Genomic DNA, 13,209 nt, shown 5'->3' on the forward strand with positions numbered 1-13,209 from the left:
AAAATAATCAGAAAGAGAAGAGGGACATGAAAAAAGGGAATTCTAAATCAGTATGGCCTACATGAACAGCAACACATTGACTTTGACCACTACATATTTGCTCACACGAACGTAGAAGCAACATCCTTTTTATTATTATTAGGTGATATGAGGAGACCAAATATCCAAACCTGTTTATAAATTCCATCCATTTTCATATTTTGTTTTTAAAACTATTTACTGCTGATTTTTTTTCTTTAATGAAAGATTAAAAATCACCCTTATGTAAAAAGATCTCTATAGCAATTGAAATTTTCACACCTCTAATTAAACAGAGAGATGTTCACAAACACAGAAAGATATACCAAAACAGTTAAGGGAAAAAAGACCTTCTAAGAAGAATTTATCTTTCACTCTTTTCTTTCTTATTTAAAGTGATAAATCCTTTCCATAGTTATGCCTGTAAACTGTGGATGAGAACAGTCAAAGTGCAGCATGACCCTCTGCATTGTGTGAAAACCTTTAAGAGGTGCTTCCAAAGTAGGAAAAGGAATCTTCACTGAATGTTTGCCTTGATCAGTTTTAGCCACTGGACAAGAAATACTTATTTGCTTAACCATTTGTCAGGTTCACAGAACTCCCACCTTCTCCCTGGTTAGTTGGTAGAGTCTTGGAACAAGACATATCCCCCCGAAAGGTTTGTCTGATTGACCCATCAAGTTATAGCGTTTTTGACAGAAGATAGAAAACAAGACAGCACACACACAGAGAATGTTTTGCAATCACCAAAACCCCCTTTTGGCCTGAGAGCAGGAAGCCACAGCTAGCTGACACAAGAGGAGCACACGTATATGGCCAGCCTAGCCCAATGTATTTGCTGACTTTCCTGTTATTATTTACTGCTACACGTTTCCATCAGTCACTGCAGTGAACGGCAGCAGTGGCTGACACAGCTACGTGGGGACCCGTTCATACAATTCAGAATTCATTTATTACTTGGCTTGTCAGACAAACGACAGACACATTTAAAAAATCAAATTAGGTTCCCTGATTAAAGGTGCAGTCCTTTTACCAGGACTAAATAATTTTGTTCTAAAAGCTGTGCCAAGCAATTATTTCTGTAACTGAATATTCTCCCTCATTATATCAATTATTTAAATCTCATTTTAAAATACAGGTCAGATAACATTTTCTAGCAAACTGTTACTAGCCAACCACCATCCAAAATACTCAGGATTGTCTCAGATATAAGCTTCTTTTTTTCTCTTTTTAGCTTGCTAGCTGCTTCCATGTTCAAATTCTCTTTTTTGAGAAGAAAATTTGTCTCCTGAATTAATTAAATAAAAACTGCCATCACATCAGAAGCTAGCAAAATCTATGGGGGTTTTGTTACTAAACCACTATGTAATATCCAGTTTTTAAATAGCTGCTTCATAATCATCAACCTCCTTTACATTCAAAGTATGCACTCTGTTCATTGAAATTTGTTGATGGATTTTGGGAGGAAAACAACAGGCGTCAGAATTCCAAAGCAAGCCTTGTAAAATAAAAAATAGAAGGTATTGTTGAAACATTTCATTATCTCTTGGAGGAAAAAAAAGAAAAAAATCAGCCCTGCTACCAATCCCCAGTTTGATTGTAGAAGCCATCAAGATTTAAAGACATTTTCTTCATTTTTGGTTTGCCATTTGCTTTACATTGCTCTGTGCCCCCCCACCCAATGGATTTCACTATTCCTGCTCCATTTTTCCCCCTCTACTTCAAACATCCCAGACCATTGTAAGAACTGGAACTTCAACCAGATTTAAAAAAAAAAAATTACTCTATGGTTGTTTTCATGCTACTTGTTCACATAACAGCCACTGTGCACTGAAGGGCAACTTTATGCCTATAAAACTAACCGTGCACATTTAAGAACAGCTTTTGACAGAGCAGCTCTAAATTTTATGCAAATCTTTCTGAAAATAAGAGAGCCAGAGTTTATAAAATTTGTCCAGTTCACTAAAGCTGGTTAGGAGGAGACTCCCTCTGCTTTCATATGCAATATGCCCACTGTAGGTGCGCATGCATACTGTCATCTACTGTATGTAAAATAACAAGGAATTCCATGTCATTGTTTTGAAACCTGCTCGTTTTGGAAAGGCAGAAGCACCTGAAAGCTTCCTTCTACATGTAATATCTGGTATTGTTCACACCAGACAGCATCAGAAATCAAACCTGAACTCATCAGTAGAAACTGCAAGTCCTCAGCAGTCATTTCCCACAGGCAATGGTCCATCTGAAAGCTGATCTATGCAGTGGCTTGTACAAAATCTATGTAACAGCGTGCAGGAAATGAGCCACATCAGATCTATAACACAGATCATCGATGAAACAGGAACTGGGCCCCCATGCACTTCCAGAACTGAGACTCCTGATGGCACACTGAAGACCTAATATCACATTTCCATAATATTGGAAGTTCTAGCTTTCTATCCCTGTTTACAATGAGATGTCTGGTTAATTTAACATTTTCCCTTAAAAGGCAGAGAGTGTTTTCCTCACCAGATGCCTGCCTTTCAATTTAAACAAGATTATTGCTGCAAAATAGCACAATACCAGTTACAGGTAACTTCATGGACTAAGTTAATTGTAAAATTAACTTCTTTTTTTTTTTAAAGTAGAATTGTATATTTGATTGCTAGGCCTTACTTTGCAGAGACTTAGCTCCACTAGATTTTTGCATTACAGATGAAAATCTATGCATTCATAGTACTAGAAAAGCATATGTTGGTCTTCTCATACTCTCTTGACTCTCAGTGTACTTTCCAAAATTTTACAGAAAATATTCTGAAAAAGAGACAAAACTACTACAAAAAAAATTACATCCCTGGTTACCATTTGGAAGACTCTTTTTTCACATCGGGCCTTTCCAACTGTGAACCTCATGGTTAATGATAGGTAGCTTTAAATACTTTGAAATTTTGTCAAACATTTTAAAATACAGAAAGTTAATATGAAGTTTTTATGATTCTGAAAAATCTTTCATATAAAAGGGTATCTAAGAGTATGCCCAGAGACAAAGGATTAAAGATTAATCAGTTATTTTAAATTCTCTGTACCACTGTATATCAAAAAGGACCCCTCTTTGTTCTTCTCTGAGGACAGACAGATAAAGAGCACAATAGGATCACTTTCAACAAATCATCAGAAAAGAGCACCTGCTTGAAACCTAACTTTTTCCTGCTCAGTATTTTGCCTCATCTTGATACCACTGTATCCTTCCTATGTCAAATAAATACATGAAACTTGGGAATGACAGAAAAATGTTTCAGATTTTAAAAAATAACTAAAAGCAGATGCTGGAATTCCCAGTAAACTCTTCCAGCTGCTACTGAACCACTGGCAACCTGAGTCTATTTAATTTGGATACCAGTAATGGCAGCAAGGAAAATCTGCCTGCCAGACCTGCACGCCCAAACTAAGCCAGCAAGAATAAAACTGAAAAGCATCTCATGATATCAAATGCATTTAATCAAGGCTCTCTGAGTGACAGCACGTCATTCTCCCCATGGTCAATGGCTAAAGATGGTTATTGCTTACTGAGGCTAATCTCAACACAGATAAACAACTATGAAAATCTGTTATATATCAGTCATTTTTATTAATCCCAGTTCGTATTTCCAAGAAGAATCTTTTTTCTATAATACTTTAAAGGTTTACTAATGGAGTACTTCAGGGTGCTGTTAATATTGATTAAAGTAAGACACCATAAATTAATATTTAGCAAGGTCATTATGACAGATTGATATGACATGCAGGTCCTCAAGTCTCAAGATGTCTTATCATTTCTGAGGAGACAGCCTGTTTGAAAAAATAAAGGAAGGAAAAGAAAAAGTCTTACAGGTGGCACTGAACTGACAGCAGCATATAATATAAAAGCGCTTTGTCATTCACATAATGTCTGGGGTAATGAAATGAATTCACTTTCTGGCTTCCTTCAGTTTGCAGTGCCAAAGAACACTGTGTTATCAGCACAGATGGAGCATGCATGGTTCTGGAGAAGAGCCTGGTGCAAACTGCAAACAAGCTTCTTTGCATACCAATGAATCCCTGAGAATCAGACCTTTGCTGTCAAGTGACAGGTTTGGAAGCTCTATAAAAATGAACTAATCCCAGTGGTCTTGTCTGACTGCATGTACTGTCAGTGCTCAGGACAAGAAATGGGGGAACACGGCACATTTTGCAGTCATGGCTACTACTTTGGTGAGAGATATCAGGCAGATGAGGGATTTCATCCAGGTGCCAATTTTTCTCTCTTTGCCCCCCCCCCCACCCCCAGGGACAGCAGAGTGGCAAGAGAACTCCAGTCACTGGAATTAAAGATGCATCAAAATTTCCAGAAAATAAAGGGAGAAAAAAGTTTCTGAGAATTATTTCAGCTATCTAGGTGTAAAAGAGCCTAAGATGTTACCCACATATAAGAGCTATACAACAAAGTTTACAAAACCAAATCCTTTCTCCATCTGTCTCCTGCCTTGACACACAGTTATTATTAATACATATAGCATATCCCTCCTCTTAAACCAAATAACTCTTTGATGGTAGGCTTAAACAGTCTTATTTTGCACAGTGATTAACTAAAGGCACACATAGGTGTGTACACTTGTACATTCTAGACAAGGGAGAAGTGGAAACATCAAACAATGAAGCAACTAGCTTCAAACTTTCCTGACTTTGGTATTTTGAATTTTCTGATCAGATCCTTCAACTTAGGCTGCTTTAATCCCACTTACATCAACCTTGCACAAAGCACATGCTTTGCTCCTACAGGTCCCATATTAGTTCTTAGTTTATTCCTACCAGCTAATCTAGGTCTTTCTAAAGTAGGAAAACTTACAATGATATGGTGATTATTTACATGGACTAGAGCAAACTGCTGGCAGGTGCTTTAAAAACTAAATATTGACAGTAAAACAACATGAAATAAAATATTGAAAAAGTATGTGTAAAATAGAGGCATACCCATCAACAAACTCAGAAGTCTCTGGACCTTTGAACTCACCCCCACAACTCTGTACAATCCTTGGTCATTTATACCTATTATGTGAGAAAAAAAAAAAAAAAAGCATGAGATCAACCACAGTCAAATTTAGCATTAAAATTTTTGCCCCAGGCAACAAATTCTCTTCAAAGACAGACAGACTACATAGCACATTATAAATAAAGTATTACAAGAATTCTTTTGTTACTCTGTGTTTTTAAGAGAAGTTCACATTATGTTTTGATAAAGGTTTCATGTACCTCAATTTCAGTTCTGAAACTGGGAGGAGAAGCAAACAGGGACAAACCTTTGCTTGAAAATAAATAAATAAATAAATAGATTGATAAACAAACCACTGTCTAATTTCAAATTTTTTAAATTGCATTTTGGGTATATTGACCTCCACATTCTAATAATGCAAGAACTGACCCACCAAATGCTAAATTAAGATTTCTTCAATAAATTTAACAGTTCATTCCCCACCCCCCCCCAAAATGTGGTGACTAAAAAACTTTGGATGAAGAAAAACTTAAGCTTATTTCCAGTCCTCAAAACCAGTACTTTTTCAAGTTTATAAATGCTTTCCATTTAAGATACAAGGCCTCATTCCAACCCACTGTGGTCCACAGAGGAGTTACATCCAGAGGCACCACCAAAAGCTACTGAACAGTTTTGCTTGGGATGAACAGAGGAGCCATAACCAGCGCAGTATTTTCAGTCCCCTACTCCCATTCTTTATGGACACTGGACCACTCTCCTGGCATTCCTCTGTACCCTTCCATTGTATCACACAGATTCACTTCTCTACCCTTTTCTTCCCCTGTTTTTGCTTTCCTTTACATTACCCAGTTCTATCCCCAGGGAAGTAAAATTGTGAATATAAATTGAATAAAAATGGGAGGGAGAGAAGGGGCAGGGAAGAAAGAGGGCAAAATAAGGTACCTCTTTGTCTGCTGCATTGTTTCAGAGCCCATATAGTGGGAGGTAAAATACTACACTACACAGATGTTTGAGAGGCCTCACAAAAAGCAGCCATCTACAAACACAATCTACCTTCATAATCACACAGGCCTGGAAGAGTAGAAATGCCACGAAATACCTGTGTTTCTACTCCAAGGAAATCTTTTCAAATAACAGATTATGTGGTATTCTTATTCAAAATATCCTTCAACAAAGGAAGAATTGTGGAGAATTCCCAGCTTCAATACCAAGCTGTTCCAACCCAGGGAAGGAAAATTAAAGCCAGTCATATGAGAAAAAGTTTCTTCCCAAATAAATATTAGATGAAGTATGTAAAAATCATTAGCCTTTTAATGAATTACTGTCAGACAGAGCCATAATACACAGCAATAATTCTCAATATGGTAGAGAGAACTTGGCATTTTCTACCTCCTCCTCTTGCCTAGACTTGCTGCATCTTTTCTCTCTTCTCACACAGTCTGCAGCCTCCTCGGCCATCCCAGATCATTGAGCCTGCTGAAGTCCTCCCTGTCAGCACCTCTTCCTCTGCCCCAGCAGGGAGCTGACAGGCTGCAGCTGCAGCTGCTCCTTCCCTCGGTTGCTCCATCTAGGCAGAACCAGCCCTTTTTCCTCCCGAGGTTGCAGGCACCACTGGAATGGTGCCGAGTCTTAAGCTGGATGCCAGGTTCAGAGCTGGCTCAAATTAACAGAATAAGCCAGATCTCCTCTATTTTATCTGTGCTCATCAAAACACACAACTCTGGAGTATCCTCACAGTTCAGCTGTGCACAAAAGAATGAACTGAAGAAAAACCCAGCTATGTGGCCACAACACTATTCTTCTCAAAATATGAAGTTATCAACACAACCAAATAAGTTTTCCAATGATACCTAGAGCAAGTATGATAGCATGCTATGCACCACTTGGAGACACTAAAAAAAACCTCAACAATATAGTCCTTGATACACTCCAAACAAGAATGCACTACAAATCTGTCCTGAGAGCAGCAAATACTTTTTGCTTCAAACTTCTCAGAGGTGTCCAGGAAAATTCTGGTACCAAACTAACACCAAGCTTTGCCAAAATGCATCACACTTTTTTTATGCAATGTCTTCTACTACTTTTAGTACCACAGAACAAGCCTTCTGCATCATATGCAAGATGCTAAAAAGCTGTAAGAAATACTGTCACACTCAGCTTTTGCTCATCTCAGAAGTTGATTTGTGACCTCCTGTGCATCTAACATTAAAACTGGGGGGAACCAACCGTGCTGACCCCAAACATACATTTACGGGCTTAGAAATAATCGAGGTCAAACCACAAAACCTATTGCTCAGTATTAAAACTGACAGGATAATGCAGGAGTCTCTGAAAAATGGCAGCATTGAAACCATGACAATCCTCCAGCAATAATCATGAGTCTGTGATAGAGATTATCAGATAATTGATCGGTTTCAAATTCATCAACCCAAAAAAAGCACAGCTAATTGCTAGCAGACATCAAGGAGCGCAAAGAGGCATTAATATTTCAACATAGTTTTAGATGATACCTTTAAACATACTTGCAAATGATGTTTTATTTAAAATATACAAACCTAGTTTGAAACAGTCCTATTTCTGATTTAATCTGCACATTTCAGATCTTCAGCACACCCAGGACTGATAACGCTTGGCATTTACAGAACACAATTGACAGGATGACTCATTGCAAGGAATAGCTCACCGCTGACTGAAATGCTGAAGGGTTCAGACGCTCTGTCTGCTGGCTCAACCACTACTGGTAACCTGGAGCAGTAAAGCCCCACAGCACAACTTCCTTCATATTTACATTATCTCAAGATGTTTGGCTGCCTGATACCAGAATTTGGCACAGGTACACAGTTTGTTAAACATGCTTAGAAATGTAAGGTATTGTAAGCAAGATAGTAATTTATACTATTGTAAGCAAGGTACATAGTAGGCAAGTTTACTCTGCGACCGGCACTGTGCACGAGGCTGACACAGACTTGCAATATAGCTGCAAATACAACTTTTTATACCAAAATCCATGGCACAGAAACTGCCAAACAAGTGACACTCTAAATTCAAGGTAACGACAGAGGGGTTTTTGTCACTTGCAAAGGTTTTCTACTCCCTCCTCACGAGGTACTATCTGCCTGAGGAGAACACGGCCTGGACACGCAGCTCAATGCTGCCATCTCTCTCTGCAGCTCAGATTGGCAACTCCGGTAGTTCTGAACTCGAGACAAACACTGCTTCGGCAAACACTTCACCCATCACGTCCCCTCAGAAGGTACAACCAACTACTTGCACACAAAAACGTGCACAGAGCCTTTACTAGTGGAGCAAACAGCTCTTGGTTGTTTCTATAAACATCTACCCCATTCTGTTATTCTCAGTAGAGAATAATAAATTAAATACTCCGAACAGAATCCCCAAATGCTCTCTCCAAGACAAAACACAGGTGCACATCCAACCAGCAAGGTACTTAGTATGCAAGAGATGGGGTGCATATCTTGATACCTCAGCACCTCCGACCAGGTAAAGCACAGCCAATCTCTTGGAAGGCAATGCTGAATCAGAAGCTCACATGCATTTTAACCAAGACACCGATTTTTGTGCTTCTATTCATTCAAAGCAAATAATTCCCTTTTTGGCTTTATAAAAGGGAACATAACTGAGAAAAAAATTATCCAGCCATTGACAAGTTTATGTTCGATATCTCTGTTATGCTCTTCTCTCTCTGAATACCAGACTACTTCTGCTGTGACATGACAAGACTATTCTCAGTTTCCACCCACACTAGACTGTCCTCTCTTTCCACCCACGCCAACCTCACACCCATTATGATTAAAAGAGATAAAAACATGGCACACAAGCACCGTCTCTGAAGAAGCATCTGTCCTGTTTTCTGCTGCTGAATATAACTTGCTTTTGATGTGTTATCATTGAAGTAAAATAACCAAGTAAAAACTGTTTTCAAGAAAAAGCACAGGTAGAAAATTCTGCAGCTTGAGAGATGGATTTTCTTCATCATACAACTATTTGTCCAAACTCTTTTGAGACAAGCAACTGAATGCTCTCCCAGCCTCCATTTGTTTAGCTCAACAGACATCAGCAGAAGGTCCTTTAGGGGTTTTCTTGTTTTGTTTTGGAGTGGTTTACTTGGTTTGGTTTGTTTTGTTTTTTAAATGCAGTTGATGTTAAATTAAGAATCAGTAAACAGAAAATCAACGACTGCTTGAAATGTACTGGACAAATCAATTGGATTGAAACCGAGCTAAATGGATTGTTGAGTTCCTGGAAGGTAGTATCTCACCTCAGTATATTCTTGGAACCCCAAGAAAAGAAATATTCATCGAACACTGATTTATTTTCTTTCTTGAATACTCTCCAAAACAAAATTAATAGACACAAGTCTTTTCCGTTGGCCGTAATTACCACAAAGCACTCTATTAACTGTACATCTTACAAAGGCTGTGTACAAGGGACAGCAAAGCTGCAAAATCTCCAAAGATTTTGGGAACTTTAACCCTCTCCCAAGTATGTTTCAGGGCAGATCCCACCATGGGGAGATGTCCTGCTAACCCATGAAATCTCATCATTTGTCTTGAACAAGAGAGTTACACAAGTATTTTGCACCTTCTTACACGCCCCTAAATCAAGGCATAAAGGACAGAGTGAACTTAAACCTCCACTCAGTTTAACCTATCCACCCACAGCCCTGAGGAGAAAAAACCCCCCAAAAAACAACAAAAAACATTTTCTCAAATAGCCACTTCATGAAGAAAATGTTCACATTTTTCCACAGCTGTGTTTTTGTTTCACTTTTCTTGCAGGGTGTCAGAAAAGAAAAAAAAATAGCCAACCCACTACTTGAAGAAAACTATTTGAACACACTTAAAAATAATAAACCAAAATATAGTATACTCCACACTGCTTATAGTAAGGAGGATTCATGAGGTATTGTAAGGTAGTCAGTCACTGTACCGTAGGCCAAAACTACCTTTCATTACATGACCACATGTACCCTTTTCATTAAATCTGCCTCATTCACTGCAAAGAGAAGATCCAGACTACACTGAGACAGGGTTTTGCAGTGAAGACAATTTATCTGTAGGATGCCAGCTTTATCTGCAATGTTTCCCAGCTGAAATATTCAGAGTGTAAATGCCGGTAACTGAAATTTTAAAGTGATGAGACAGGCAAACTTATCTGAAAAATATTCAAAAGAACAGAATGAACAAAAATAACACCAGATAGAATATGGCCTAATCTGGAATAACATCTTTAATGCAGCAGACAGGACTGATACAAAAAGCTTTAACAAAAAAAAAAAAATACACGTTACATACTTCTTGCTGTTTAAATGCAAAATTCTAAGTATCACGAAGGCTGCTTGTGTTCCTAGTAATATTGTACAGTAAGTGTATACATGGAAGACACTTTTTCAGTAAAATGCTGCACTGACAGCAAGCATGAACCTGCTCCTCTGTTCATCTCACTTAAGCTGGACTGTGATACACAGAGATTTAAGTATTCTGCCTTGTGCTGTGCCAGACCCCTAGGAAAAAAGGATTCAATTCCTGAAAAATTCTAAGCGTCCCCTTTAGGAGTTGGAAGGAAAGCCAACAATTTAGGAGGAAACCAAAATGCAAACAAAGAAATTACGACATCTCTTTTAACAAACTGAGACATAGACTGTAACCAAGTACCAACTTTCACACCTTCACCTCTTTTTTTAAAGACCACAACCAAACAAGCTGGTTCTCCACACCATGCCATATAAAATGCAGTGAGTCTCAGAGTGACTGGTCACCACCACTTCAGCAGAGCATCCCCAAAATCAATCCCAAATACCTCTTGAATACTGTTGCACAGTGACCTCTCCTCCATCTTCAGTTCTGGAACTACAGCAATGAGTATATGCAACAATAAATCCCAACAGATTCTTTGCTCCTGGTGTGATACTAACTCCACGAAAAGTACTTCAACATGTTTTGTTAATCACTTGCCTGCTCAGCTCCTGTTCTTCTGTCTTAAGAGACTGAACAGAAATGAAACACTAAAATAAATTACTCTGTTCCCACAGCAAAGCAAAGGTACAGGCACTGCCTTCAAAACACAGGTTTCTCTTAGCTGCTGTGCACAAACATTGGCTCCCTTTGTCAAGAGAGGTGCTATTTCCTACTTGTGAGCACTTCTGGCAAACACATTTCTTGCGAGAAAGCCATACATAAAAGGATGGGACTGGACAGACTCCTGTTCTGGTCAGTTTATCAGTGAAATGTCTGCCATGGTAAAGTCTTTTCCAGAGACCTACAGGAGACTTTATCATAGAGGCCTTCTTCACAGAGCAGACCAGCTGCTTCACCCTCTTCACAAACAGGTTGGGTTGATCATTACCTCGTGTTTCAACAGCACTGATGCACTTTTTGATGATGGTGAACCCTATCTTATCCAATTGTGCACCTACAAGAAAAAAAAAAAGGTTGAACAGTTTTAAAGCACCATTACAATTATGTCTTTCACCAAAAATAAGGCTGGACTCGATCATAAAGCTAGAACTTTTGAGGCAAAACTGTAAATATTCTGAAATTGGTAGAATACATCACTTTTTATAGAGAAATTCTGCTTTTCTCCTTCACAACCGTGCCTAGCCCAAGCAAAGGCTTGTTCTGGTGATAGTGGCTTCAGTGAATCTGTTCACAGCAGCATCCTTTGAAGAATGGGATCTCTGATTAGTTACACATGTTAGCAGATGCAAGATGGAATTTAACAGTACTTACTGCAACATCGACAACATCTGAGAGAGTTCACCAAATGGGACAAGGAAGTACTTATGATGAAAAAACATAATCATCAACAGCAGGGCTTTTACTGAGTCCTACCCTCAGCCAAAGAAATTCCCACACTAAAGATACAGGACACATGTATATCATTTCACAGCAGTTAATGATCTGACTACATGAAAGCAGATGCATGAACAGGACAACAGCTGAGCTCCAGCATTCCTTTGTTGTTTCTATCTTACTCTTTTTCTTCACATCAAAACTTCATTTAAAAGCTTATATTGCAAAACTGCCCTCCCCCCAAACATCTGGCCTTCTTGCTCCTGAGGACCTGGTCTTGCACCATGAAAAGAAAAAAATCTGTGGAAAAATTTCTATTAATAACACCAGGATCCAGCTTTAATCAGCAATTTCAAGTTCTTAAAAAAGCAGGCAGAAATTGCCCCATAATCAAAGAAGGATACCTGTTTTCACTCTCATACTTTGCTAACAGAAGAAAGCTAATGTTATCTAAAGAAAGCCATCTCTTCTACTTCCATATCTTGATTTATATTTTAAATGCACACGTTCAGCTTTTTTGCTGATCTTAACATTCAACTGCAACTGCTTTTAAAACCGTACTTACACAGACTAACAGAAATGTACACACAATCTGGATTAAGAAATTGTGATGCATTTACATACAAATTCACTCTTGAATCAATTTCAGGCATGAAGTAAATTGACAAAAACAATTAGACTATTTCTCCAGCTTATGTCCAGTCCTACAATTCTTACGTATGTACTGAGTTAAACCCGCTAATTACAAAATCCACAAGTTATATTCAAAACTCAAGACTTAAATGTAAAATAATTAAGCTATGGATCCACAGGAAAACAAAAAAAAAAAAATTACCTTTGCCTTTCTCAATTATAAAATATTAACAAAATCAGCCTTAATGCTAATTCAAATACTTACTTCCCTCTCGTTTTGCATTCGCTCTATTCAAGTTGATGAACAGCTAACACAAAAAGAGTAAAAAAGACATAAATTATTTTAAAGACTTCCATGAAACCAGAAAAAAAGACACCCTCAATCTTAATGCTCAGTAGGCACAAATACAGTTGTTTACAGCTAGAACATCACCACCACCAGCAGCTCTAACAGCAAGACCAGAGGTCTGTGCCCCCTCAGAACAATGTTAGCTACAGCCACTGAAATTCACTGTGATTTATGTGGTCCATGTTACTATGCTTCTCCACAGGTTAACTTCCCTCATAGCGTCAAGCTCACTCAAATTGTTAAGAATTTGATAAGTCCTGGGACTTATGTCCCAGTTTGGCATTCCCAGAAGTTGTAAACTTACTGGGGAGTCCAGCTCAACCAACATGCCATGGTAATAAACACCTCTGCAAATGAAACCAGATGAGTGTAACAATGAGGTCAATCAAACCTACAACTGCTGGGGCAGACAC

General features: G+C 38.4%; 1 protein-coding gene across 1 annotated transcript in view; it reads right to left on the reverse strand.

Annotated features, from left to right (window-relative positions):
• The window catches only part of ARHGAP10 (Rho GTPase activating protein 10), a gene marked incomplete at its 5' end in the record, with an annotated part of 104,181 nt that overhangs the window by 59,360 nt on the left and 31,612 nt on the right, over positions 1 to 13,209 (reverse strand). The window contains 3 exons of the mRNA XM_017744110.1: positions 4,984 to 5,058; positions 11,369 to 11,434; positions 12,713 to 12,755. Coding sequence (XP_017599599.1) covers positions 4,984 to 5,058; positions 11,369 to 11,434; positions 12,713 to 12,755 — 184 coding nt within the window. The remainder of the gene's footprint in view (positions 1 to 4,983; positions 5,059 to 11,368; positions 11,435 to 12,712; positions 12,756 to 13,209) is intronic.

Source organism: Corvus brachyrhynchos, unplaced genomic scaffold, assembly GCF_000691975.1.
Source record: "Corvus brachyrhynchos isolate BGI_N302 unplaced genomic scaffold, ASM69197v1 scaffold229, whole genome shotgun sequence".
NCBI classification, from domain to species: Eukaryota; Metazoa; Chordata; class Aves; order Passeriformes; family Corvidae; genus Corvus; species Corvus brachyrhynchos.